Source organism: Populus trichocarpa, chromosome 13, assembly GCF_000002775.5.
Source record: "Populus trichocarpa isolate Nisqually-1 chromosome 13, P.trichocarpa_v4.1, whole genome shotgun sequence".
NCBI lineage: Eukaryota > Viridiplantae > Streptophyta > Magnoliopsida > Malpighiales > Salicaceae > Populus > Populus trichocarpa.
This window is the reverse complement of record NC_037297.2, coordinates 13,357,249-13,380,413: the sequence shown is the minus strand read 5'-3', so window position 1 is coordinate 13,380,413 and position 23,165 is coordinate 13,357,249. Positions and strand designations below refer to the sequence as shown.

The window sequence follows — 23,165 nt, the reverse complement described above, 5'->3', positions numbered from 1 at the left end:
ATAAATGGAAACAAGTAGCAGATAAGAATCCCAGTTTGGTCAAATAACCTTTGAATTCACATCAGAATCCCAATAAATCCTATTAGTCGTGACAATAAACTAGGCTGGTAAATAAGAGGATAACTGAATTTTATCGAATGGGATAGATATGCAAATGTCGTGTCTTTTAGAACAAAACAAACTGGGACCAAGTCTAGGGCCAAAGTTTTGGAACGTCTAAATTATGACCGGAAGTTCAAGCTAACCCAAGAAAATACATTACAGATGACTTTCACTTGATCCCGGTGCCAGCATGTTATCACAATATCTTCATGAAGCTAAAGCCACGAGAAGTTGTAATATAGAATGTTTTCGTGCTTCAAAATCTAACATCAGTCGTCCATGTACCCTGTACGCTAGGGTGTTTGGTCACATGCCTTGTTGGCAGTTTTTTCACTTTTCTTCCCAACGCATTCCTTAGCCTGGTAGCATGAAGAAGTACGTCTTCTGATGCCAAATTCTTCACACATACCACCCTCTCATTTTTGTTCTCTGTTTGCATGCCAAAAAGAAAACATTGAAAAGGCTTTTCCAAATGAATGAGCACAGACACATTCATGTTGCAGAGAAGAATTATTATTTAGTAGAAATAGACCCTAGTTCTCGTATTTATTGTTGTGTGTGAAATAGAGAGAGAGAGAGAGAGAGGGAGAGAGAGAGAAGCTTACTGTAAAAAGCCTTCAAACATGGATGCTGACCGCGAGAAAGTTCAGTGATCACCTCTAGTTGTGGATTGCTATCCTTATATGCTGGCAGGTTTGACTCTATGAAGGCCCTGCCATATTCATAATTAAATCGATAACTACTAATTGTAGAAAAGCCAGTGGCCAGGAAAATCAGCAAGGGTGCTATAAGCACCAAGGACCTATAAAGGTTTGGACTTCTGTTTAGGAATAAAAATCAACATCCATCCATGAGATTCACACAAACATACAGGTCATATATATAGAGTTCACTTACAGGCCGTTGGAAAACTTCCAAATTGAATAGAAATGCAATCATTTCAACAACATTTATCCAATTCTAGTGTTTGAAAAACTTTAAGCAACATAAATGAATTCTACAACCAATCAAAATTAGAGTTTTTTAATAGATTTGCGAATCACACCACTTTGGGTGTAATTTGCTTCAGAATCGGCTCATTGAAAATTAATCCCACTAAAATCAGGGGTGTGGTTTGCTTCATAATCAACCCCTCGAAACTAATCCCACTAACACAGTTCTCTACCCCCCTCTCTCTCTCACATCTGCTTGGAAGAAGTTTTTTGGGGATGGTGGCAATTCGGATAAATGATTTATTTTCACTAACTTAAGTGAAATGAATTCCACAACTTTAAAACCTATTCCAAACAAAAGAATTCATTTAGCAAATCAAATCAAATCAATCTACTTAAATAGATGAAATTAATTCTAGTATAGAATTGGTTCCAAAGAGCTGTTAAGGTTTGGTCTTAGTGTCCAACTGTCCATTGATTTTTTTCCCCTCATAATTTACAAAGTTGCTCACAGATATAGATCTCTATGACATTGAAAAATGGAGATTAGGGTAAGGTTTGATGAAAAACATATTTTACCTCCATAATAACTTTCAGAATTCTTAATCCTAGTTCAAGATGCTGCTGAGCTAAACTAGGATGATAAAAATGAAAAGTATCCAAGTACTACCATCTCCATAGCTGGTTGGGTGGTAAGAACACCTGCCCTGCTCATTTTTCGAACTAGTCTGGGTTAAGTAAATGGATCCTTTGCCTCTATTAAGTTCTATTTTCAAGCAAACCTTCTGCAAACTGATGTCATATCAAATCTTTTAACACATCAAATGGAAAATCTTTTGGTCTACTTCCACCCTTCCTAACTCCTACTTCAATCTGATCTATACACTTTCTCCCCAATGCACCCTTGGACTTATTTTGAACATGAACAAAACTATAACATTCGACCTCCCATAAGTTGAGTTTAACATGCATCGAATTTGCTTCTAGATTTCTTAGATACAAAAACTCATCACTCAGTGATTAAAACATATGTGATTTATAGGCCGAAACTCATACCTGATACCCCTACTACTTCCTCCCCAGTCACAGTAGCTCACAACCAGCTTTTTCAGCTGCCATATACCTTTCCAAGCCATCTGACATTAGAAAACAATGAGCTAACAACAAAACTTACACAATAAAAACGCAAAATTTTCTCATTAACAAATGAAAAATCTCTTTATCTTAAAGCATACAAAGTTACAAAAAACAAAACCAAACAAGCAAGTGACGTGATTATTTCCCATCGAAACAAACACAAATTCCTAAGCCACTCCAATCCAAAATCAGCTTAAAATCAAAAAATCCACATGAACAATGACATTTCCTCACTTCTACAAACACTCCAGAGTTATCATCTCTGAATACTAATCTGCTCTTCAAATGAAAGAAATAGAAAAGGGTCTCTTCAAATTATTAAAGCCGCCTTACACCTTCATTAATTTGCACAACAAAATCACATAACAAGCAAAAGAAGAAAAAGGGTCTGTTAAAAACACAATCTTTCAATGAATAAACAGACAGAAAGTCACTAAAAACCCAACATTACCATTCAATTAATAAAACCCATTAAATAAACAGAAAAAGATCACATCTTTTGCTCTTTTTGCAGAAAAAAAATCCAAAAAGAAGCCAACTTCAGAAAACCCATAAATCCAAAGAGAGCTACAAGGGTGAAAAAGACAGGTACTCAAAATGAAGCTTTGAGAGAAACTGACCTTAAGCTTTGTTGATGGGGCTGCAAGGGTTTTGCGGAGAAGAGGGACAGGGCGCTGCTTAGTGAAGGATTTGTGGGGTTTTGGTGGCAGGCTGATTACAAAAACTTTATTTTTACCCCCATAGGCTTTTAATGTTTCTCTTCTATCCTTATGGTCTACAATTTTCTAATGCTACTCCTATTGTTTCTAAGACGTTTCAATTTCACCCCTAAACATCAAATAGCTAATGAAATCTATCGATGAACCTACATTTGATTTTTTTCAACTTTCTTGTGATTTTAGATTGATTCGAAAACGAACCCCAAGTCATGAGCTCATTAAGTTAACTTGTACGTCACTAAATTTTTAAGTTAATTTTTAGGTCACCGAGTTAATTTATATTAATTTTTTTATTATATAAAATTTTTAGATTAATTCTTCGATAATTCTTACGGTAATCTTGACAAGTGTAGAGTGAAAATCAATTCATCCAATAATATAAGAGAAGACAGTGGAGACATGGACGTGAACTCCAAATTAAAGATGAGATTTTCTGCTGGTAGCCCATTCTGGATTTCCAGGTTTCACTGCATCTCAGCATGGCTAACTAAAAACGATGGCAAGTCTTTGCCAGATAAAGTTGTTCAAAGAATTGTGAAAAAACTCCAGGATTGCAAAGTCGGCTGTGGTGGACTTCAAAGGATATATTTCGAAACATTTCTCCATTGTCTGTTCAGGCTAGGATGGAGTACCTGCAATTAGCCTCCTTGGAGGGCAAGAAACCTTTGAATTGAGTAAAATTCTAGTGGGATGTGTCTGATCATAATGCAAAGGTTACATGAAATGCCCTTGGAATTGCTAGGAATGTACGTACCCTATGATAAATGCCTCAAAATTCTGCGAATTTCAATGTATTTCCATCGCAAGGTATCCGAGATGCTAAACACATCAACTTTCAGACAAGGTTTATGTTGAAGGGCCGAGCTTCTTTTACGTTGCTCGAGTAACTGTAATGCAGTAGTATCTTTCATTTGAAGAATGAAAGGAACTGCAACATTTTCAGGGCAAGTCATTTGTCTTCTATGATGGCCAAGAACAGGAAGAAGGAGGACTTTGGCTGCATTTATTATCTAGCTTGAGGAGTGAAGATCAGTGTAAATATCAATGACATCCAGCCATGATTCTCAGCTATTTTTAGATACTTCAACTGAAGTTAGCATAAGCTGCCTGCGAATTTGAACACGGTTAACAAGCCTAGAGACAGCAGGATCCTGCCAAGAATGAAGCCTCCAATTACTGTCAAGTCAATTATTAAATACTCAAAAAACATTTCCTTTAGGTTCTTTTTTGTTTTGTACCATAAAAACACATTTAGATAGTTGAGAAGATATTTAGCCATGAATCAGAGCAGATTGCACGGGACACTACTACCTGGCCATCCAAATCAAATGCAATTTTCCGGTTACTCTAAGCATCCTGATCTTCCTAAACAAGTGCTTATAGATTAATAAAGCAATCAAATAGGAACATTAGCATACTATATATAGAGGTTTGCTGCATATGTGCAGCTCATTCATTTATAGTTAATACAGTTTAACTACATTTTATAAATAAACCATGGTTTCGATATGCAAAAGGCAATGTTTCTTTGCATTCATTCTCATTTTGGGAATGTGGGCTTTTGAAGTAGCTTCTCGGGAGCTCCAAGAATCATACATGTCTGCCAGGCATGAGCAATGGATGGCTACATATGGAAAGGTCTATGTAGATGCTGCAGAGAAAGAAAGACGGTTCAAGATATTCAAGAACAACGTTGAATACATAGAATCATTCAATACTGCTGGAAACAAACCATATAAGCTAAGTGTTAATAAATTTGCAGACCAAACCAATGAAAAGTTCAAGGGTGCTCGTAATGGTTATCGGAGGCCATTTCAGACAAGGCCAATGAAAGTTACATCATTTAAGTATGAAAATGTTACTGCTGTTCCTGCTACCATGGACTGGAGAAAGAAAGGTGCTGTTACTCCTATCAAGGATCAAGGCCAGTGTGGTAAGTTTAATATGTTAATATTTTTTCACTTGTCTTAACAGTTTGGATGATTTTCTAATATGGTATCGGAATTGCAATGACCAAATATTTTGGATTCAAGTTCTAGAATATCCTTTGCATCAAATTTAATTTGGATTCAAGTTCTAGAATATCCTTTGCATCAAAATTAATTTGACATCTATCGAGGCTCACGCATACTTGTAGTTGCAAGGCCAGAATTTTATTCTAGCGCCAAGCAATGCATCCTTACCACTGCATTTATGCTGCTGCAGACTATATGTTACACTTGTATTAATGTCAAAATATGTCTGCTGATTTTGTATGGGACAAAAACAGGCAGTTGCTGGGCCTTTTCTACTGTGGCAGCTACTGAGGGGATCAATCAACTAACCACAGGTAAATTGGTCTCCCTATCCGAGCAAGAGCTTGTAGATTGTGACAACCAAGGTGAGGATCAGGGCTGTGAGGGTGGTCTCATGGAAGATGGTTTTGAATTCATAATCAAGAACCATGGCATCACAACTGAAGCTAACTACCCCTACCAGGCAGCTGATGGGACTTGCAACTCAAAAAAGCAGGCATCTCATATAGCCAAAATAACTGGCTATGAAAGTGTTCCTGCTAACAGTGAGGCAGAATTGTTAAAGGTTGTGGCCAATCAGCCAATTTCTGTTTCCATTGATGCAGGAGGGTCTGACTTTCAATTCTATTCAAGTGGTGTTTTCACAGGAAAGTGTGGAACAGAATTGGACCACGGTGTTACAGCAGTTGGTTATGGTGAAACCAGTGATGGTACCAAATATTGGCTTGTCAAGAATTCATGGGGCACTAGCTGGGGTGAGGAAGGATACATAAGGATGCAGAGAGACATAGATACCGAAGAAGGTCTCTGTGGCATAGCAATGGACTCTTCTTATCCAACTGCCTAAATATATAGCCACGGTATAGATCTGTGGCACAGTCCTTGTGAAAATGCTTATTCTCTATCATGTGAAAATGCTCTGTAAGAACTCTCTGTGAATCATGAGCTTCAAGCAATGGAATATTTCTACCAACATCCCAACAACTTGTTTAAATGGTTGGTAATCTATAAAACATATGTTGAAGCAACTATAGATTCGAAATTTCTTGCCAGGAACTATAGATTTGATCTGCATAACATATTTCCTTGAAGTCGTATTGCATCAGCATAATATATTTCTTTGAAGTGGTATTGCCTGATGCAACGACTGGCTGTATTGAGTTCAGGAAGCCATCAATCTCTACTGGTTTTTAGACAGTGTCTGGTTCCATAACAGTGCTTTTATATGGGGTTGTATCTCTCGTACTCTTTTCTCTCCTTAGTGGCCTGGTTTTGCCACTCAAGGTGCTTTCATTAATCAGCTGCATCTATCAAAAAAGCAGGAAGGAAGTGGACGACGACATTGTGCGCTGCAAGTTAACGTGGCCAGTTGTAGAAGATCGTGCGACATTGCAAGTAAGACAGTCTTGTAGAAAAGAAATATTTTTCTAATGCCAGGATAACTATGTACAAGACTTGTTTTTTTTTTTAATTATATAATAACAAAAATATACAATCATAAAATTAAATGCCAACTTAATATTAAATTTTTAAATTTTTTTTGATAATTTTATAAAAAATAAAATAAAATAAAATATAAAAGTCAATTCTCAACCAACTCAACATTAATAGATGAAATTACAAAAAAAATATATATATATTTTTTAACTTGTCAAACCTGGGGACAGGCCATGCAGTTTTTAAAATTTAAAAACTAAGTTATTAAATAAAATATGATAAAAAAAATAGACAATCATATAATCGAGTTCAATTAGAGATAAAAAGATACTCTGCTAAACCCGTGAACTGAGATAATCAGGGTTATCTTTCCAAACTCGCGAATCAGGTTATTGAGTTCACAAAGTTTAATAACTTAGTTTTTTCTGAAATTATTTTTTATTTAACTATTTAAAAAAAAACTATATGCGATGTTGAAATATTTTTCTAATGCCGCGATAACCATATAAAAAATAAATTAAAATAAATTATCAACTCTAAATTTCAATAAATACATAATATAAGGATTAAATTAAAAATAAAAAAATCAATAACCAAAGAAAAAAAGATTAAAAAAAAAAAATACAAAACATGATGTAATCTACAATGTTTATGATTATTACAAAAAATCATTTTTATTTCCATATAATTAATAAAAAAAATTATATAGCATCCCACGTCACAATATCAAATAACTTTTTATACATCTATCTTTCAATAATTATTTTTTTTATTTATAGTTAGTATTAAAAACTTTTTTATGATTTATTAATTTATATAAATTTTAATTTATTTATTAATTGCAAGCATTAACTTTTTAATTTTTAATTAATTATTTTTATGATACTTAGAAATGTGATCATAATCTCTACATATTTTTTTATATTAAAAATTAACTCGAAATTCTAAAAAAAAATGTATCACGAGTACTTGGCTTGTTATCTATTCTTTTTCTATTTGCCAGCCCCAATATATTATAACATAAACTAAACAGATGGGGGAAAACGTTGTCCCACATTCCACTGTGTGTTTAGTATTATAATAATTTTTGTGGTTATAATTTGAAAAAAATTATTTTATAAAAAATATTTTTGATTGAGATTGATTTGGTATTTATATATGTTTGGTTAAAACTGTAGTTAAAATTGAGGTTGAACAAAAAATAGTTTAATGTGTTTGATTAAGAATATTTTTGAAATTAAGGTTATAAAATAATTTAAAAATATATATATTAATATTGATGGTTTTTAATTTAAATATTATAGATTTAACTATTATTATTACATCATGAAATAAATAATACTTTATATAAAATATTTTTTATTATTCAATTAAACTATCTACAATTCCATCACGTATGAAATACATCCGACAAGGACTACAGTTTCTTTGGTTTTTTAAGCGCGCAACAACATCAGGTAAAATATGATCAGGAAAAAATTAGGATTGCGATCAAATTCTGCAAATGTTACGTCATCAATAAAACACAATTAAAAATAAAAAATAAAATTTAATTTTTTTACTAGGTCGTACCCGGTTCAATGCATTTAGCTTTGGACTGGACCCGATCCAATATTCACGTGAACACTGGAGTCACTCTCCACAGTTAAAAGCAACATTGTGTTGCTTTCAGTGATCCTGCGTTTTCAACGCAGAAATTAATGGGGCCCATGTATAATGAATTGAGTTTTCCGCCGTTACCAAACATTTGTTTCCCGTAGTTGGCTTCAAATGTAGAAGTAACCACAGAAACAAACAGTTTCTATGTACTACAATGTTTATTTTGAATAGTGCAAAAAACAATTTTACCCTTGAACTTTTAATTTTTGTGATTTCAACCTACGGAGATAAGAGTGCCATGTTTTTTCTCCTCGCATTTTTTTTTCTCAATTTGCATGTGCTCGTATTTACTATGTTTAGTTTGGTGTTAGATGTTGAAATAGGCTTTCAATTTTACGAGATCAAGATTTAATTAGGGTTAGGAATATGAAGTGCAAAAACAAGGATCAAATTTGATAAAAAATAAACAACATGTCCCATTTATTGAGCATGGTAAACTTCAATTTAATCCTCTAAGTTTAAGATTTTATATAATTTGATCCTTGTTATTTTATTGATTCACATTTTAATACCAAACATCATTTTCAATGAGCTTCATTTTCTAACTACTTAGAGATAAAAGAGAGTCAATGCTCAAAGGTCACATTATGATCATCAAAAAGACTAATTTTTGTGCCAATAGACTCGTTTTATGGAGAGAAATTTGATTAAGGTGGCGTTTCTCTACAAACATGCCAGAAAAAATAAATCATGGATTGTTAAAAAAAAATTATCCAGTTAATTTTTTTTTGAGTGATTAGAGAGTGTTTTGAGATTTAAAATGAATTTCTTAAAATTATTATGCTGTTCTTGAGATATTTTTAACTTAAATGAGTTGAGAATAAATTTTAAGGTCTAAATAATTGGACCTTAATTTTTTCATAACTGAAAACAACTAGAAAAATATACATGTTTGGAAGTGTGGTTGTGATTGCTTTTCAAAATGATTTTCACTTCGATTGGTTTTCAAACTCTAAGTGAATTTTAGAAAATTATATCTACCCTTCTATAATTTAATTAAAATTATAATTGTTTACGAAGTTTTATATTTAAATTTTTTACAAGCTATATTACTTAATATCCTAAAAAAAATATATATATACGATGATTCAGAAATATCATTATTTTTTATTTAATAACTAAAATCAACTTATATTAAATATTACAACTTTACTATAATTGTTTTTTGAAAAAAAAAATAGCCACCGCCTTCAACCTTTTCTCCTTCATTTTATAAATCCTAACCCAGCCATACCAGCATCAATACTAGTCGTCACTTTCAACTTCCAACAGCGCCGATCTCTCTACCGCAGACAACACACACCATAATCCCTCAATCAACCCAAAACAAAAGACGACCTACCCAGAAAAAAAATTAGTACCGAAACTCCATCCTATTCTTCTCCCTGATTTTTCCTCTCAATGAAATCACAGAGAAACTGCTACCAGTTAATGGCGGGGAGAGACTACTTGTGAAGGAGAAAGCATAACGTGTTTCTGAGTCCACCTTTACGTGAATTTGGCACCTTTCCCTTTTCAGAATCGAAGAGATGTGGTTTTGAAAGCAGCAAATTCTTGTGGAAGAAGAACAAATATTAGCTATCCAGCTGTGGGAAGGAAGATCAAGACCCGTGTGAACATATATATATTTTATATAAATTAACTACATTTATATTTATTAGCGTTCATATATATATTTATTAGCGTTCATATATATTTTTTTTAATTTGTGGTTCCCTTTTTTTGCATTAAAATTAATTTAAGATTTTATCGCACGTGTGTGTGTGTGTGTGTGTACGTGTGTACGTGTGTGTGTGTGTGGTGGGCCATATAAGACTTTTCGACGGGGTCTGCTTAGACAATTTTTCGATCCCCATTATCCGAAGTGTTCTGTGGAACAATTTCTTGAAGAATCAAGAAACATGGCAACGAAAATCAACCATCAGATTTCACCAAATTCAGGTCCAACAGAATTGCAATTGAAGTCTATCTTGATAATTACTTTCACAACTGGTATGTTTCTCAACTTACTCCCTCAAGAAAACATAGATGGGAATCCAGTTCCTACTGTGATCTTTAAAGGTCACCCTTCAATATTCCATGCCTTTGTGATTTCTGTCGTCTTTGCTTTCACGGGTTCCTTTTGTTCTCTGATGATTGATAAGAAGCCTAAGGTTAGCAGGTTTTTTGCTTATTTATCAGTGATTTCCATGGCTTCGGTCTTTTCTACTGTTGTTTTTCCCTTGTTTTTAGATAGTTTCAAGTGGGGTTTTCAGGGGAAGAAGCAGGTCATGGTTGAATAAGATTGAATCAAGACATCCCCAAGGTCCTGCCCTTTATGTGAACAATCTTTCGCTACCTGGCTGCGGGTTGCAGGAAACCCTAGCTGGGCTTATGTGAAAAATAACTATGAACTATTTTGGGTTTTTTACTTGGGTGTGTGGGGCTGATGGTGTTTTGTGAGATTTATGGTGCTCTATATTTTCCAAAGCTATTAAGTAATGAATAAATAAAACTGCGTTGTGTTTTTCTCCCCCCCTTTAGCTTGAAAGAAAGATTGTGGATGTTTTTACTTGGAAGAGATTTTGTAGCTTGCTGTGTCAGATGCATAAATAATGAGCTATTTTTTGTTTCAAAATTATTAAATTATATGGTAATTAACCTTTAAGAAATTGTCAAGGACACGAAGGAATATCTCCTCTTTTAACCATAAGAAATTCTAATAATTTTGGTTTGGTTGGAGACCAGAAGTGTTCATACTAAAATCAAATTTAAAGAGTAACTGGAAAACCCTATTGAATTAGAAGAAGGAAATGGCAGATTTTCCACCAAATCAAAGATAGAGAAAAAAAAATCTTTTGCATGTGCAAGGAGTTTGAAACAAATCAACAGCAATCCCTTGTTTTTGTTTTAGCAATGTCACGTCTTCACGAAGACTAAGGGAAAGTTTCTAAGATTTTATGCTCGAAATCCTGGCTTTCAAACATGTAAAGCTTGAATCATCAAGTCAAGCAGTTTTCAAGACGAAATTTGTCGTAAATTAAAATTTTAAACCCAACACTTCCATGGTACAAAAGAACACAGTGCTTAGTTTCAGAGTCTGATGCTTCGACTAATTCTTGCGTTGATTCCAGAGCTTTCACCACCATAAGGACCAGAAGGTCCTTGCCCTAGTCGGCGCTTCTGTGCTTTATCATGCTTTGTCTGGGCAAAGAGAGAGGGGGAGAAGTAAGTTACTAACTCAAGGACAATTCCCCAGGTGAAAAACAGAAAGATGTGGAGTAATCTATCATGCGGCAAAATAAACTAAAACAATGAGCGTACCCTGTATTTCTTCCTTGGATTTTTTGGACGTGTTAGCCCTCTGTTCTTCTCAATCTGGTGTCATTAAAAAACCAGAAAGTGCGTCTATCTGTAAGTGAATACCAGGGAACGATGATCGTTGACAAGAGATGGTGAAATTGAGGCATTCTTGCCTGATAAGTGATATGACGTTTTCCATCAACAGTTTCAGGCAAGGATGGGGGTGATGAGGTCCTGTAAAAGCAATTTGACAGTTTAATTACATAAATTGACAGAAGGGTTTAATCTGAGTTATCTTGGGCAAACAATTTGACGATTCAAGTAAACAAGCAACCGCCACGAGTTCAACTCTCAGAAGGATCTCTGCACTTTCTAGCCAGTGCAGGTACAAAGCATGGTTTGATTGTAATGTTCAAGAACAGTGAACAAGTAAACCAACCTTGTGTAAATCTCAGCTTTGGCAGCGAGTTTGGCTGCTCGTTTTTGCTTCACTTGTTCGTACAAATCATCTTCTGAGGATTCAGCATCTTCATCCATATCATCGTTTTTGTCAGACTCAATTGCAAGTTCATCCTCAGACATAATTCCAGCATCTGCCAGCACTCTAAGCTCATGCTTCCTCCTCCTCTCTCCAATATCTTCTCTCTCAGGCAAATCATCATCACCACAAACAACCTACTCACAGGGGGCTAAAGGAAAAAAAATCACATCAAAATGTAATCTAAATTACTCGGCCCAAACATTATAATTATAAAAAAAGCTAAATAGCGTGGAGATTTCACTATAATTATAGACATAAATTACTATGAATTGTGATAGTGAAATTACATGAGTATGTTGTGTAATTAAGAAGGCCATGAGGAATGTTTTAGTATTTTTCATGTTGAATTTTTTTATTATTTTAATCGAAAAGCTGTTGGCATGTGTTCACATGCCCCAACGAGTGGGCGACACTTACACCATAAAGGTGGCCTGTCAGATGCTTCTCGGTGACCAAATTTCATCATCCACCGTTTCACTAGGTGCACAAGCGTGATTTCTTCCACGTAGTGTGGCACGTGTATACATATCATGATTGGATTACTGTCGGTGATCAATTGTTTATGTTTTTTCATTCTTTTCTCTCTCCTGACAACTAAAGTACATAAGTATCCTCTCTTTGTTTGTTGTTTGCTTGGGTCTGGCATGACTTCCAGACCGAAGTCACTTAGGTCAACATGATTGTCAGATCCAAAGCTCTTGGGTCAGCATAATTGTTAAACCTTGCCCGTTTACCCTTTAGTGACTTAAATATAAACCTTCAATTTAGGGATATTTAAGTCTTTTCAGTTGGCTCAGTGGTTATTACAAGATTGTTTGGGAGTGTATGCGTCTTCAATTTCTAATACAGTTAAAGTACTCTTTTACTCCTATAGCCAACAAAAATTAGAACTGTTTACCAATAGCTCTCTTGATTTTTTACAATATTCGTAACAATAAAAATACTTCTTTACCCCAAGATTAAAAGAGGATAGGTTGCTAGAAAATGGCATTTTAGGTTTTTTCAATTTTCATATACAATAAAATAACACTTTTAGCCTTAGAAAAAAAAAAGTAATTTTTATCTGGTGTTCTTGTCAGGCCCAAGCACCTTGGATCTAGCAACCATGCTAGGTCCAAGAGCCTTGGGTTTGACACTATGTCAACCCAAGTTTTTTGAGTCTGGTGATCATGTTTCATGTCACATTAAAGATGTTTAAAATTTTCTCTAAATTCTTAATATCTTTTTTATATTTAAAAAAATATTTAATATTGACCTGCTATAAAATACGAGCTAATATACCAGTAATTTACTATATGGTGAGAGTCACTCCAAAATAGTGATAAAAAGCCGAAATCATTTTCAAAAATTCCTCAAGAAATGTTGAAGAATCAAGTTAGGTATTGCTTGTTGGAATGATATCCGTTGAACCTTCAATCATTCTAATAACGATTACAGAAAGCAGCAGCAATATTGGTGAAAAATCTTTTCCTAGCTGGCTGCGGTTTACAGGAAACCCTAGCTGGGCTTTTGTGAAAAATAACTATGAACTACTTAGGGTTTTTTACCTTGGTGTGTGGGCTGGTGGTGTTTTGTGAAATTTACGGTGCTCTATATATCACAAAGCTAACAAGTAATGAATAAAGAAAACTGGGTTGTGTTTTTCTCTCCCGCTTTAGCTTGAAAGAAAGATTGTGGATGTTTTTACTTGGAAGAGATTTTGTAGTTTGCTGTGTCAGATGCATAAAAAATGAGCTATTTCTTTCAAAATTATTAAATTATATGGTAATTAACCTTTAAGAAATTGTCAAGGACACGAAGGAATATCTCCTCTTTTAACCATAAGAAATTCTAAAAATTTTGGTTTGGTTGGAGACCAGAAGTGTTCACACTAAAATCAAATTTAAAGAGTAACTGGAAAACCCTATTGAATTAGAAGAGGGAAATGGCAGATTTTCCACCAAATCTAAGATAGAGGGAAAAAAAAAATTACATGTCCAAGGAATTTGAAACAAATCAACAGCAATCCCTTGTTTTTGTTTTAGCAATGTCACGTCTTCACGACGACTAAGGGAAAGTTTCTAAGATTTTATGCTCGAAATTCTGGCTTTCAAACATGTAAAGCTTGAATCATCAAGTCAAGCAGTTTTCAGGAGGAAATTTGTCTTATATTAAAATTTTAAACTCAACACTTCCATGGTACAAAAGAACACAGTGCTTAGTTTCAGAGTCCGATGCTTCGACTTTCATGGTGCAAAGGAACATAGTGCTTAGTTTCAGAGTCTGATGCTTCGACTAATTCTTGCGTTGATTCCAGAGCTTTCACCACCATAAGGACCAGAAGGTTTCTTGATCTGGCGCACTTGCCCTAGTCGCCGCTTCTGTGCTTTATCATGCTTTGTCTGAGCAGAGAGAGTGGGGGAGAAGTAAATTAATAATTCAAGGACAATTCCCCAGGTGAAAAAAAGAAAGATGTGGAGTAATCTATCATGCGGCAAAATAAACTAAAACAATGAACGTACCCTGTATTTCTTCCTTGGATTTTTTGTCAACTTGTTGCGCGGACGTGTTAGCCCTCTGTTCTTCTCAATCTGGTGTCATTAAAAAAACAGAAAGTGCGTATATTTGTAAGTCAATACCAGCAGGGAACGATTATAGTTGACAAAAGATGGTGAAATTGAGGCATTCTTGCCTGATAAGTGATATGACGTTTTCCATCAACAGTTTCAGGCATGGATGGGGGTGCTGAGGTCCTGTAAAAGCAATTTGACAGTTTAATTACATAAATTGACTGAAGGGTTTAATCTGAGTTATCTTGGGCAAACAATTTAACGATTCAAGTAACAAGCAACCGCCACGAGTTTAAGTCTCAGAAGCATCTCTGCACTTTCTAGCCAGTGCAGGTACAAGAGCATGGTTTGATTGTAATGTTCAAGAACAGTGAACAAGTAAACCAACCTTGTGTAAATCTCAGCTTTGGCAGCGAGTTTGGCTGCTCGTTTTTGCTTCACTTGTTCGTACAAATCATCTTCTGAGGATTCAGCATCTTCATCCATATCATCATTTTTGTCAGACTCAATTGCAAGTTCATCCTCAGACATAATTCCAGCATCATCCTCGGTCCCAAGTCCAGCATCATCCTCGGTCTTAACTCCAGCATCTGCCAACACTCTAAGCTCGTGCTTCCTCCTCCTCTCTCCAATATCATCTCTCATAGGCAAATCATCATCACCAGAAACAACCTACTCACGGAGGAGCAAAAAGAAAAAAAAATCACATCAAAATGCAATCTAAAATACTCGGCCCAAACATAATTTACTATATGGTCAGAGTCGCTCCAAAAAAGTGATAAAAAGTTGAAATCATTTTTAAAAATTCCTCAAGAGATGTTGAAGAATCAAGTTAGGTGTTGCTTGTTGGAATGATATCCGTTGAACCTTCAATCGTTTTAATAACGATTACAGAAAGCAGCAGTTTCTCAATTCCTGCTCCAGCATCAATTTCAGATGCGAGTAATTAGGATAAATAAAACTCAGCTCAGTATGCACCGAGTCAAAACAATTGAATTTTAAGAGTCTAATTTGTAATGATCCATTTCAAAAGGGTTAAATTTGAAGTGGAATCTTCCAACTCAATTTCTTCTCGTCAACTTGAGCAACTTGGGGGTTAATATCAGATGAGCAATCATGTGGATGCTGGAGAATTAATTCCTTTATAAATGATAACTGTTTTAATTGAAACATATCTATCCAGTTGGAGAACCGCTATGCCTAATTTATTTCCAGGCTGTGATAAATTGAAGAGGACATAAAAAGAAAGGGCATCGCTAAGTCACATAAAATAGGATGTAATTAATACCTTTGGCTTATTCTGTTTGGAAACAACAAGTTTGGAAAGTTTCTTTGATCCCAACATGCTTGTATGCTCATTACTCAATCTATGATTGCCCTTCTCATCATCTACGGCATCGTCATCATAGTCTTCATGGCTTTCAAGCCGTCTGTTCCATTCCATGGAACAAGTTAGTCATCACAAGTCATAAGCAGCTTAAAATTAAGGAGGATAGAAGCAGTGAAAGTACTCATTGACTGGTCTTCGATGCTTCTGAGCTTTATCAGGCTTTGAAGAAAAGGAACTAAAGGCTCCCTTCTGCTTCAATTTTTCCTCCAGGGCAGCTCTTACTTTCAACATTTCCATACTTTGTACACCAACTTCATCATTCTGCCAATTTTGAGTCTCTAAATTTAGCCACAAGCTAACTCAATTATGCAAAAGCATGACAAACAAAGACAGGAAAGCCAAAAGAAAATGCCATGGGATACAAAGGGAAAGAGCTATTGGGAAATTTGAAACTTATGACTTCTTTTATTACCTTACGCTTGTGTTTCCCTTCTTTGCTATTGCTACCTGTTAAAGACTCTGTTTTCAGCAGCTCAATTGCATCACAAAGCTGCAGAATCAACCAGAAATGATGTCAATTTAAAGGATTAAATTGAAAAGACAATCCATGTCAGGACATTAATGAATTGAATATGTAACAACCTCTGCTGGTTCTTGTGTATCAGCTGAGAGAAGAGACAATCCATGGTCCCTCGTGACAGACTGAGATGCCAAAGCAGGTCCATCACCTTCTCTATCTAAGCTTTCAATTGTCTGCATCCCTGGGTTTTTCTTCAGAAACTCATCGAGTTCTGATGGTAGATTCTCGTCGAGTTGCTTCATCTATTGAGAGTAACATGCAGTGAGAAAATTGTGAGCTGTAAGGTACACACCTCTTAAATAGAAAGAAGCAGGCCACACCTCACAATGCAAAAACAGTAACTGCGTTTGTAACTGTGTTTCATCAAATTTTGAATTTTTTTTTTTTTTTTTTGCTAAAATTGAGTGCGGTTTGTACTTTTTGGATCGTTTTGATGTGCTGATGTCAAAAATGATTTTTAAAAAATGAAAAAACATCATTGGCATGTATTTCGGCACGAAAAGCTATTTGAAAAGCAACTGTTACCACACTGCCAAACACACTCTAAGTCAATGGTCCTTTATACCTTCACCGCATGCAAACATGATATTTATGCTCAGTGAAACCTTTCCTTTCATAAAAGCCAACAGAAAGAAAATAAATTTAAAGTGCCAAATAAGGGATGAACACTCGCTAGATGATAATTTTTAATTAATTAACCAGCATAACATACCACTTTTGTATCCACATGAACTGTCAGATGAATAACACAGATGCATTACACCAACCCCACTGACAGTGCAAGCTTTAGAGTTTGAGGGAAATTTAACATGCAATTTGTTCCTTATGATGAAACACAAGCTACCTTGCTCACTCCACGCATGTGAGACTTCTTAATGAGGCACACACAATCACATAGACAAAAAAAAAATTTACAAATGAAAGTATCAGGAAAAGCAAATTTAAAGCTAAATGATAGCAAAGATGCAATACACCAAGCCAACCGACTCTGCAAGTTTTAGAGTTTTGAAGGAAACTTGACATGCTGTTTATTCCTTATGATGAAACACAATCTACCTTGCTCACCCCAAGCATGTGAGGCTTCTTAACGAGGCATGCACACACAAAAACAAATGTTCTACAAATTGAGGAATTGGAAAAAGAAAAATTAAAGCATGTAAAGCAGAAAACCTTGTCCAATAAGCCCCTGATCTCTACAAGACGAGCTATAACAGGGTGATCAAGAACTGGCTGCCCTTCAGACTTCAGAAGAAGATAGAATGTAATAGTTTGGCAATATGACAGCAATAGAAGCTGCTTCACCTCCAGATAGCGCAATCCACTTTCCAGCACGATTCCTCCCACTTTAACCTACAGAACATATAAAAGCATATAACATCCTGACAGCATATGCTTCCAATAGTGAAATTGCAATATCTGGACAGATGTGATGACTAGGAAATATGACTGCAGTTTAGAAAAGAAGAAACTAGGACCATTGTTTAGAAAATCATTTGCCAAAACATAGCATGATGCTTAGGCAAATGGAACTTGCATATGGAGCTCCAGTACAAGGCACAAAAAAGTGAAAGACAATAGTGACAGAAGAAGAAAAGTACCTTCTTTAAAAGTGGATTAACTTTGTTTTCAAGCTCTTCAAGTGTGCTATTGAGCTCAGACAGCAAACCAACCAATTCTGGAGCAGAACTGCAGTAAGAAATGCTAGCTCAGAAATGGGAACCTTTTTATGAAGTAAAACAGAAGAGCATATTTGAAAATATGGAATTAAAACCATGGAAAATCAGAAAACTGGTAACAACAAATTTATGAGAGTTGGAGCACCACATTTGTGTCTAACAGTAAGGGGAGTCGATACTTAGAGAGAACACATGGAAAACACACGACCTCCTCCAACAACAGGCATAAAAGGATATAACAAATCCTTCAGAGCACTAAAGACCACCCATAGATTTCAAATAATATTACATGTAAAAATGGGGCTTACCATGGAGCTTTTCATGATCCCATTTTAACAACCACAATTCTAAACCGCTGAATAGTCCCAAAAAATTAAGCAAATGTCAATAGCATGTCATCAAACACTTGCAGCTATCTCACCTACTTCATTATGTACCTAGAGTTACATGTTATAATAGTGGGATTTCACCACTAGTTTCACGTTACCTTGTCAGTTCAATAATTATTATCTGCATTCCTCTATTTACATCTTATCTAGAAGCATAAAATTCATTGTTTAGCCAGGAAATAGAATGTAGATAAATACATTTAACAGCAGAGAAGAGCAGGGGAGATCTAATAAAATAAGGAAAAAATTTGAACGGAGAATCTGAGCATCTAATCCAAAATTCTCCTCTCATTGCTAAGGTATTTTCAATAAAGTTGCTCGAAATATTTGAACAATATCATCTGGCTTAACATGTGAAATTTCTTTACAAATACTCACTTCGCCAAAACTTGATTCCAAACAAAGATTCCAAGGGAAGATCTTTTACTATTATAGTTTCATAAGTAATTGGTTCTTCCCTTTCAGGCTCTGAATATGCTTTACCCTTACAAATTATTTTCCTATTTCTTATTTGAGGAATGCTAGCAGCAGTCACTCATTAAATTATGACATGTCTTATGTCACTTAAAAGAAATACCTAGAAATTGATAGACTTTTCATATTAGAAAGTAAGAACAAAGAAGAGTGTTCTTTATTTTTTTGAAAAAGAAAAATATGGTCATGGGTTTAGCCAGTTTCTAGGTTATTTCTTTTAAGTGGCATAACATGTGTCATAATCTAATGAGCAACTGTTTCTAGCAGCTGTTAAAGAGACTGCTGCTAGCATTCCCTTACCTATTTTACAGCTTTTGTTTCAATAAAAACAACTCGATAAATAAAAGTCATTTCTTTGCAACTCCAGTAACATGGAAGTGAATAGAACCATAGAACCTACAAACAATAAGCAAACAATAAAGCTAAGAGATTTTACCTAGAGATAATTTCCATTTGCTCCTTCCTTGACAGCTCATTCAAATCTTTGTTTAGCTCAAAAGTTGTACCCAAGTCATCAATGGCCTCTTTGCTCAAACGAGCTTTCTTTGCGGTTTTTCCTTGATTTGAGATTTCCTGAGAAAATAATCACACTCATACAATGTCTTTAAAAAGATCTATTCATTGATCCCCTTTGAGATACTAAAACTTTAAGAACTGAATTCACATCACTGTTACTCTGCCAAACAAACAAGACCATGGTTAAGCTTACCCCTAGTGTTAGCTCCTTGTCACTTTCATCTTCATCATCTTTAAGGCCAAAGTCTTCCACTGATAAATTTTTTGCTCTTTCTCTCTGTAATTTCAATACCTCATCCTCCTCTTCCTTTAGGGCCTCATCACTTGAATCTAACTGTTAAACATCAAACATCAAAATGTTCAGGATATTCCAAAGAGAGCATCAAAGCAAGAACGGAAAAAAAATATAACACACACAAACATGTAAATATATAATTCCACCTGATATTAGGTAGCTTAACTGAGAAAATGGCGAGATATAAAGCAATTAGAAGGCGGATGGGAATGAGAATCATGGCTCTTGATATTTAAATTCTCACCTCGATATCACGATTATCACCACCATGATAATCATGGCTCCTGTTCCCACTCCATAAAATATTTTGTGCTCCTTCCTCATCTTCTTCTTCATCTTGCAATTCATCATCAAAATCTCCAAACTTTGCTCTTAAGAACTTTTGCTGCTTTATAACTGCAGATAACACGCAATAAGTGACAAAATCAATAACGTGAAACTAGTTCACTATTCTGCCACTTCCAAGAACTGTAAAAGCAGCATGCAGAGTGGTCTTCTAAATTTACTAGTTAAATAAATGATTTAATCAATTATAAAACTGTTATCATTGCGACAAATGCTATTACTAAACAAAAGTAAAATTTGACTGATTTAATGAAGAAACCAATATATTCATTGGAGAAATATATCCCATGCTGATGTTGTAACTTAAAGTTTAAGTTTCACCCTCGCTTAATATATACAATCCATTTGTAAGAAGAGAATAAGAGAGTTCTAAAGAATGCATACACCTCAGTTCAAAAAAATGAAATATCATTTTTTCAGAGAGATTAATTAATCAAGCAAAGGATCACTTTTACTTTACATCAGAAACTTTTTCAGCACTCACGGAAAAAAAATGCAAATGAAGTCAAGATTCTTACTTTTTGCAGCCAATCCAGTATCTTGGGAGTCGTCATTGTCTTCATCCTCATCATTGTTAATAGCCTGTTAGCAGTATCAACAAGAAAGTGACAAGAGAAAAATGAAATCAGAAAGCACAAAAGGTGGATAACAGTTTAATACTCTTTTAACACATAGGATGAGGAAACAAAGTTAAAAGCACAATTCCAATTCTTCTCTTTCAAATAAACTCCCAAGGACAAAGCTATAGAAAGTCATCACCAGTCTTCATTCCCCAATGAAATAAGATAAACCCTTTCACATTTTCAATCTCCTTCAACAATCCAGACACTAAAATACTTTCTACACATTACACTGACTATACCATTATAACAAGCACATATAACAATTACAGGAAAACTGGTAATTTAATTATTAAAAGCAGCCAAAAACCTCATCATCAAAAATAGGTTCTTCCCCGTCGTCACTTAATTCCCCAACATCACCATCTACATCAAACGGAATAATATCCCTCTGTTTGTGAACTGCAAACATTCAAAACAACAACAAAAACAGAAACAAATCAAAACCCATGATTTCTTTCCTCAACTAAGCCCTAATCACCCATCAAAACAAATAAATATTCAAACCTTTTTTCCTCCAACACAAATTAAAGTCATTAAAGGAACCAACAGCTACATTAAAACCAGTAACTCAGAAAAAGAAAAACACCCCCACAAATCCCATAACCCAAAAAACGTAAACTTAAAGATGATAAACAAGAAGTAACATACAGGAATCAATATCATCATCCATGTCTTGTGGGTCAACATATTCACCACGGGTTTTTCTCTTACTGCTTCTGCTGCTACCGTCTTTCTTTTGACTCCTTCCTTTCTTTGCCATGGCTTTATGAACCCAACAAATTTAACACCTGCAACATACACCAAAACAAGAATTTATCAGCTTACACTAAATTTCACAAAGAAAAAAGAGTAACGCAAAGGAAATTACGGTTGCTTCGTTTGACAGCGGGGAAGAAAGAAAACGCAAAAACCCTGAGAGTGTTGAACTAGCTATAGTTCACGCTGCTGGGGTTTAAAGTTTTGTTGGGTTTGTATTTTGGGTTTTGCTAGTGAGCCTAAACTATAAGACATATGGGCTAGAAGCCCACGCTTTTTACCCGAATTTTGTTCCTTGTTATTATCATTATTATTATTTTAAGATAATAGATGGTATTTTTTGAATAACTACCTTATCTTATGCATAGTTTTAAAACTCGGTCCGGCTTGACAAGTCGACCCGGGGCTGGAACTGGACCGGATTGAAAAAAAAAACAGGAAAGAAAAAACCCGGTATGACCTGGTTGACCCGGCGACCCGGTCAAAAACCCGGTTGCAGCCCGTTGACATTTTTTTTAATTAAAATAACGTCGTTTTGATTTTTTTAAAAAAAAATCAACCCGGGCGACCTGATGACCCGGTCAAAACCCGGAACTAGGACCTTGGACCGGACCTGTTCTAAAAACTATGAGCTTATGGGTTATAGTAATCTAATTTAAAATATATATTTATATTATATAAATATATTTATAGAATATTTAGATTTTTTAATAAAATATAATATATACATATTTTAATATTAATATAAACACATGCATATATAATTTAATATACATATCATTTTATTTTTTATTGGATAATAAATAATAGTCAAATAATGAATATTCATATGGAAGGGTGAGACCCGATGGATAATTTATAGATATTTAATTTTTTTACTCGATTGATAATGAGTTAAATATGAATATCAAGAAACCTGGCTTATAGGTACCCATTAATATCCTTGGGTACTGACATGCACTAAAATAAATCAAATCTAGGTTATATCCTTCAATTTGTGTCTTTTGTTTCTTGATTTGTTTTTTTCTCTTGGTTATTTTCAGCCATATATATTAAAAAAAAAGAGTTTTTGTATCCTTTCGAATTGTTGAACACAAAATCATAAGGTAGTGTTCTTGTTGAATTCTTGATCTTGCTGCAATATATACATAAAAAAGTGTGTTCTTGAATTTTTCTTCTTGATTGCCAAATTGGTATAAAAAAAAAGGGCTTGATCTTGAAAATTTTGATTGTTGTTGCTAAAAAAAAAAAGAGAAGAAAATAAACATTCTAGAGTTGGCCGAGAGCTAGGGAAACAAAATTGGTCATTGGCAATTTATGTTGCTTTTTAAATTTTTTTCTGGTTCTATCATTGCTTGATTTAATTTTCAGTTTAGATACTAAATCTCTTTAGTATTATTGCTTCCATTCAGTTTATTTCGCGTCTTCGAATCGTCATATTACTCGCATAAATTTGCATTGCTACTCGTGAATTTGTCATCGTAGTTTCGTTTCGTTAGTTTTATAAATTTCTTGCTTCTTGAGTTTATATCAAATTTAGTGATTCACAGCATAGTTTGTTGCTTTTCTAAATTATTACTAAGTGATTTCAAGAACTAAAGAAATGCAATTTAAAAGAAAATCACACGAGTGTGTGAGGTGTTATTTTTATTGCTAATGATTTTCATGCAGGTTTAAAAAAAATGTCTTCTAACAGTGTGCCATAAAAGGAGGGTGAAATCCCAGAAGATGGGCTTTCGAGAATACAACAACATATGAAATTTATGTTTGGTGAGCTGATGACTAGGATTGAAAAATTAGAGACTATG

The 23,165-nt window shown here is 34.6% G+C and overlaps 3 protein-coding genes and 1 long non-coding RNA gene across 7 annotated transcripts; 2 read left to right on the top strand and 2 right to left on the bottom strand.

Annotated features, from left to right (window-relative positions):
- Positions 1–120: 120 nt before the first annotated feature.
- On the bottom strand, positions 121–2,956 carry LOC18104582 (54S ribosomal protein L51, mitochondrial). Its single transcript, XM_024583536.2, has 4 exons — positions 2,792–2,956; positions 2,091–2,170; positions 708–814; positions 121–531 (listed from the first exon to the last, which is right to left on the bottom strand). The coding sequence occupies exons 2-4, from the start codon at positions 2,168–2,170 to the stop codon at positions 359–361; spliced, it is 360 nt and encodes a 119-aa protein (XP_024439304.1). The 5' UTR covers positions 2,792–2,956; the 3' UTR covers positions 121–358.
- A 1,431-nt stretch (positions 2,957–4,387) lies between these two features.
- Positions 4,388–5,752, top strand: LOC18104581 (senescence-specific cysteine protease SAG39). The gene is made up of 2 exons (XM_006376369.3): positions 4,388–4,823; positions 5,160–5,752. Exons 1-2 carry the CDS (start codon positions 4,388–4,390, stop codon positions 5,750–5,752), a joined length of 1,029 nt encoding a protein of 342 aa, XP_006376431.1.
- A 5,321-nt stretch (positions 5,753–11,073) lies between these two features.
- LOC18104578 (protein THALLO) lies at positions 11,074–21,588 on the bottom strand. Of its 4 annotated transcripts, none has more exons than XM_052446290.1 (17): positions 21,470–21,588; positions 21,250–21,389; positions 20,909–21,000; positions 20,497–20,560; positions 19,878–20,029; positions 19,532–19,672; positions 19,259–19,395; positions 17,882–17,969; positions 17,454–17,633; positions 16,346–16,525; positions 16,176–16,253; positions 15,885–16,024; positions 15,662–15,803; positions 14,762–15,045; positions 14,496–14,556; positions 14,326–14,394; positions 11,074–11,184 (listed from the first exon to the last, which is right to left on the bottom strand). In XM_052446290.1, exons 2-17 carry the CDS (start codon positions 21,359–21,361, stop codon positions 11,074–11,076), a joined length of 2,031 nt encoding a protein of 676 aa, XP_052302250.1. In that variant the 5' UTR covers positions 21,362–21,389; positions 21,470–21,588. The 4 variants fall into 4 exon arrangements, with proteins under 4 accessions (XP_052302250.1, XP_052302252.1, XP_052302251.1 ...); XM_006376366.3 differs by lacking the exon at positions 11,074–11,184 and adding an exon at positions 13,731–14,205; XM_052446292.1 differs by lacking the exons at positions 11,074–11,184; positions 14,326–14,394; positions 14,496–14,556 and adding exons at positions 11,272–11,358; positions 11,457–11,517.
- Positions 11,513–14,858, top strand: LOC127904168 (uncharacterized). The gene is made up of 2 exons (XR_008057057.1): positions 11,513–11,668; positions 14,707–14,858. It is a non-coding gene; the product is annotated as an uncharacterized LOC127904168 (long non-coding RNA).
- Positions 21,589–23,165: the final 1,577 nt, after the last annotated feature.

Coding starts and splice junctions, on each gene's coding strand:
- LOC18104578 (XM_006376366.3), bottom strand. CDS start 21,361: ATGGCAAAGAAAGGAAGGAGTCAAAAGAAAGACGGTAGCAGCAGAAGC. Junction 21,001..21,249: donor GGATGATGATATTGATTCCT/GTATGTTACTTC, acceptor GAATGTTTGCAG/TTCACAAACAGAGGGATATT. Junction 14,557..14,761: donor AAAGCTGAGATTTACACAAG/GTTGGTTTACTT, acceptor TTGCTTTTACAG/GACCTCAGCACCCCCATCCA.
- LOC18104582 (XM_024583536.2), bottom strand. CDS start 2,170: ATGGCTTGGAAAGGTATATGGCAGCTGAAAAAGCTGGTTGTGAGCTAC. Junction 815..2,090: donor GGAAGTAGTAGGGGTATCAG/GTATGAGTTTCG, acceptor TGAATATGGCAG/GGCCTTCATAGAGTCAAACC. Junction 532..707: donor ATGTTTGAAGGCTTTTTACA/GTAAGCTTCTCT, acceptor GCATGCAAACAG/AGAACAAAAATGAGAGGGTG.
- LOC18104581 (XM_006376369.3), top strand. CDS start 4,388: ATGGTTTCGATATGCAAAAGGCAATGTTTCTTTGCATTCATTCTCATT. Junction 4,824..5,159: donor CAAGGATCAAGGCCAGTGTG/GTAAGTTTAATA, acceptor GGACAAAAACAG/GCAGTTGCTGGGCCTTTTCT.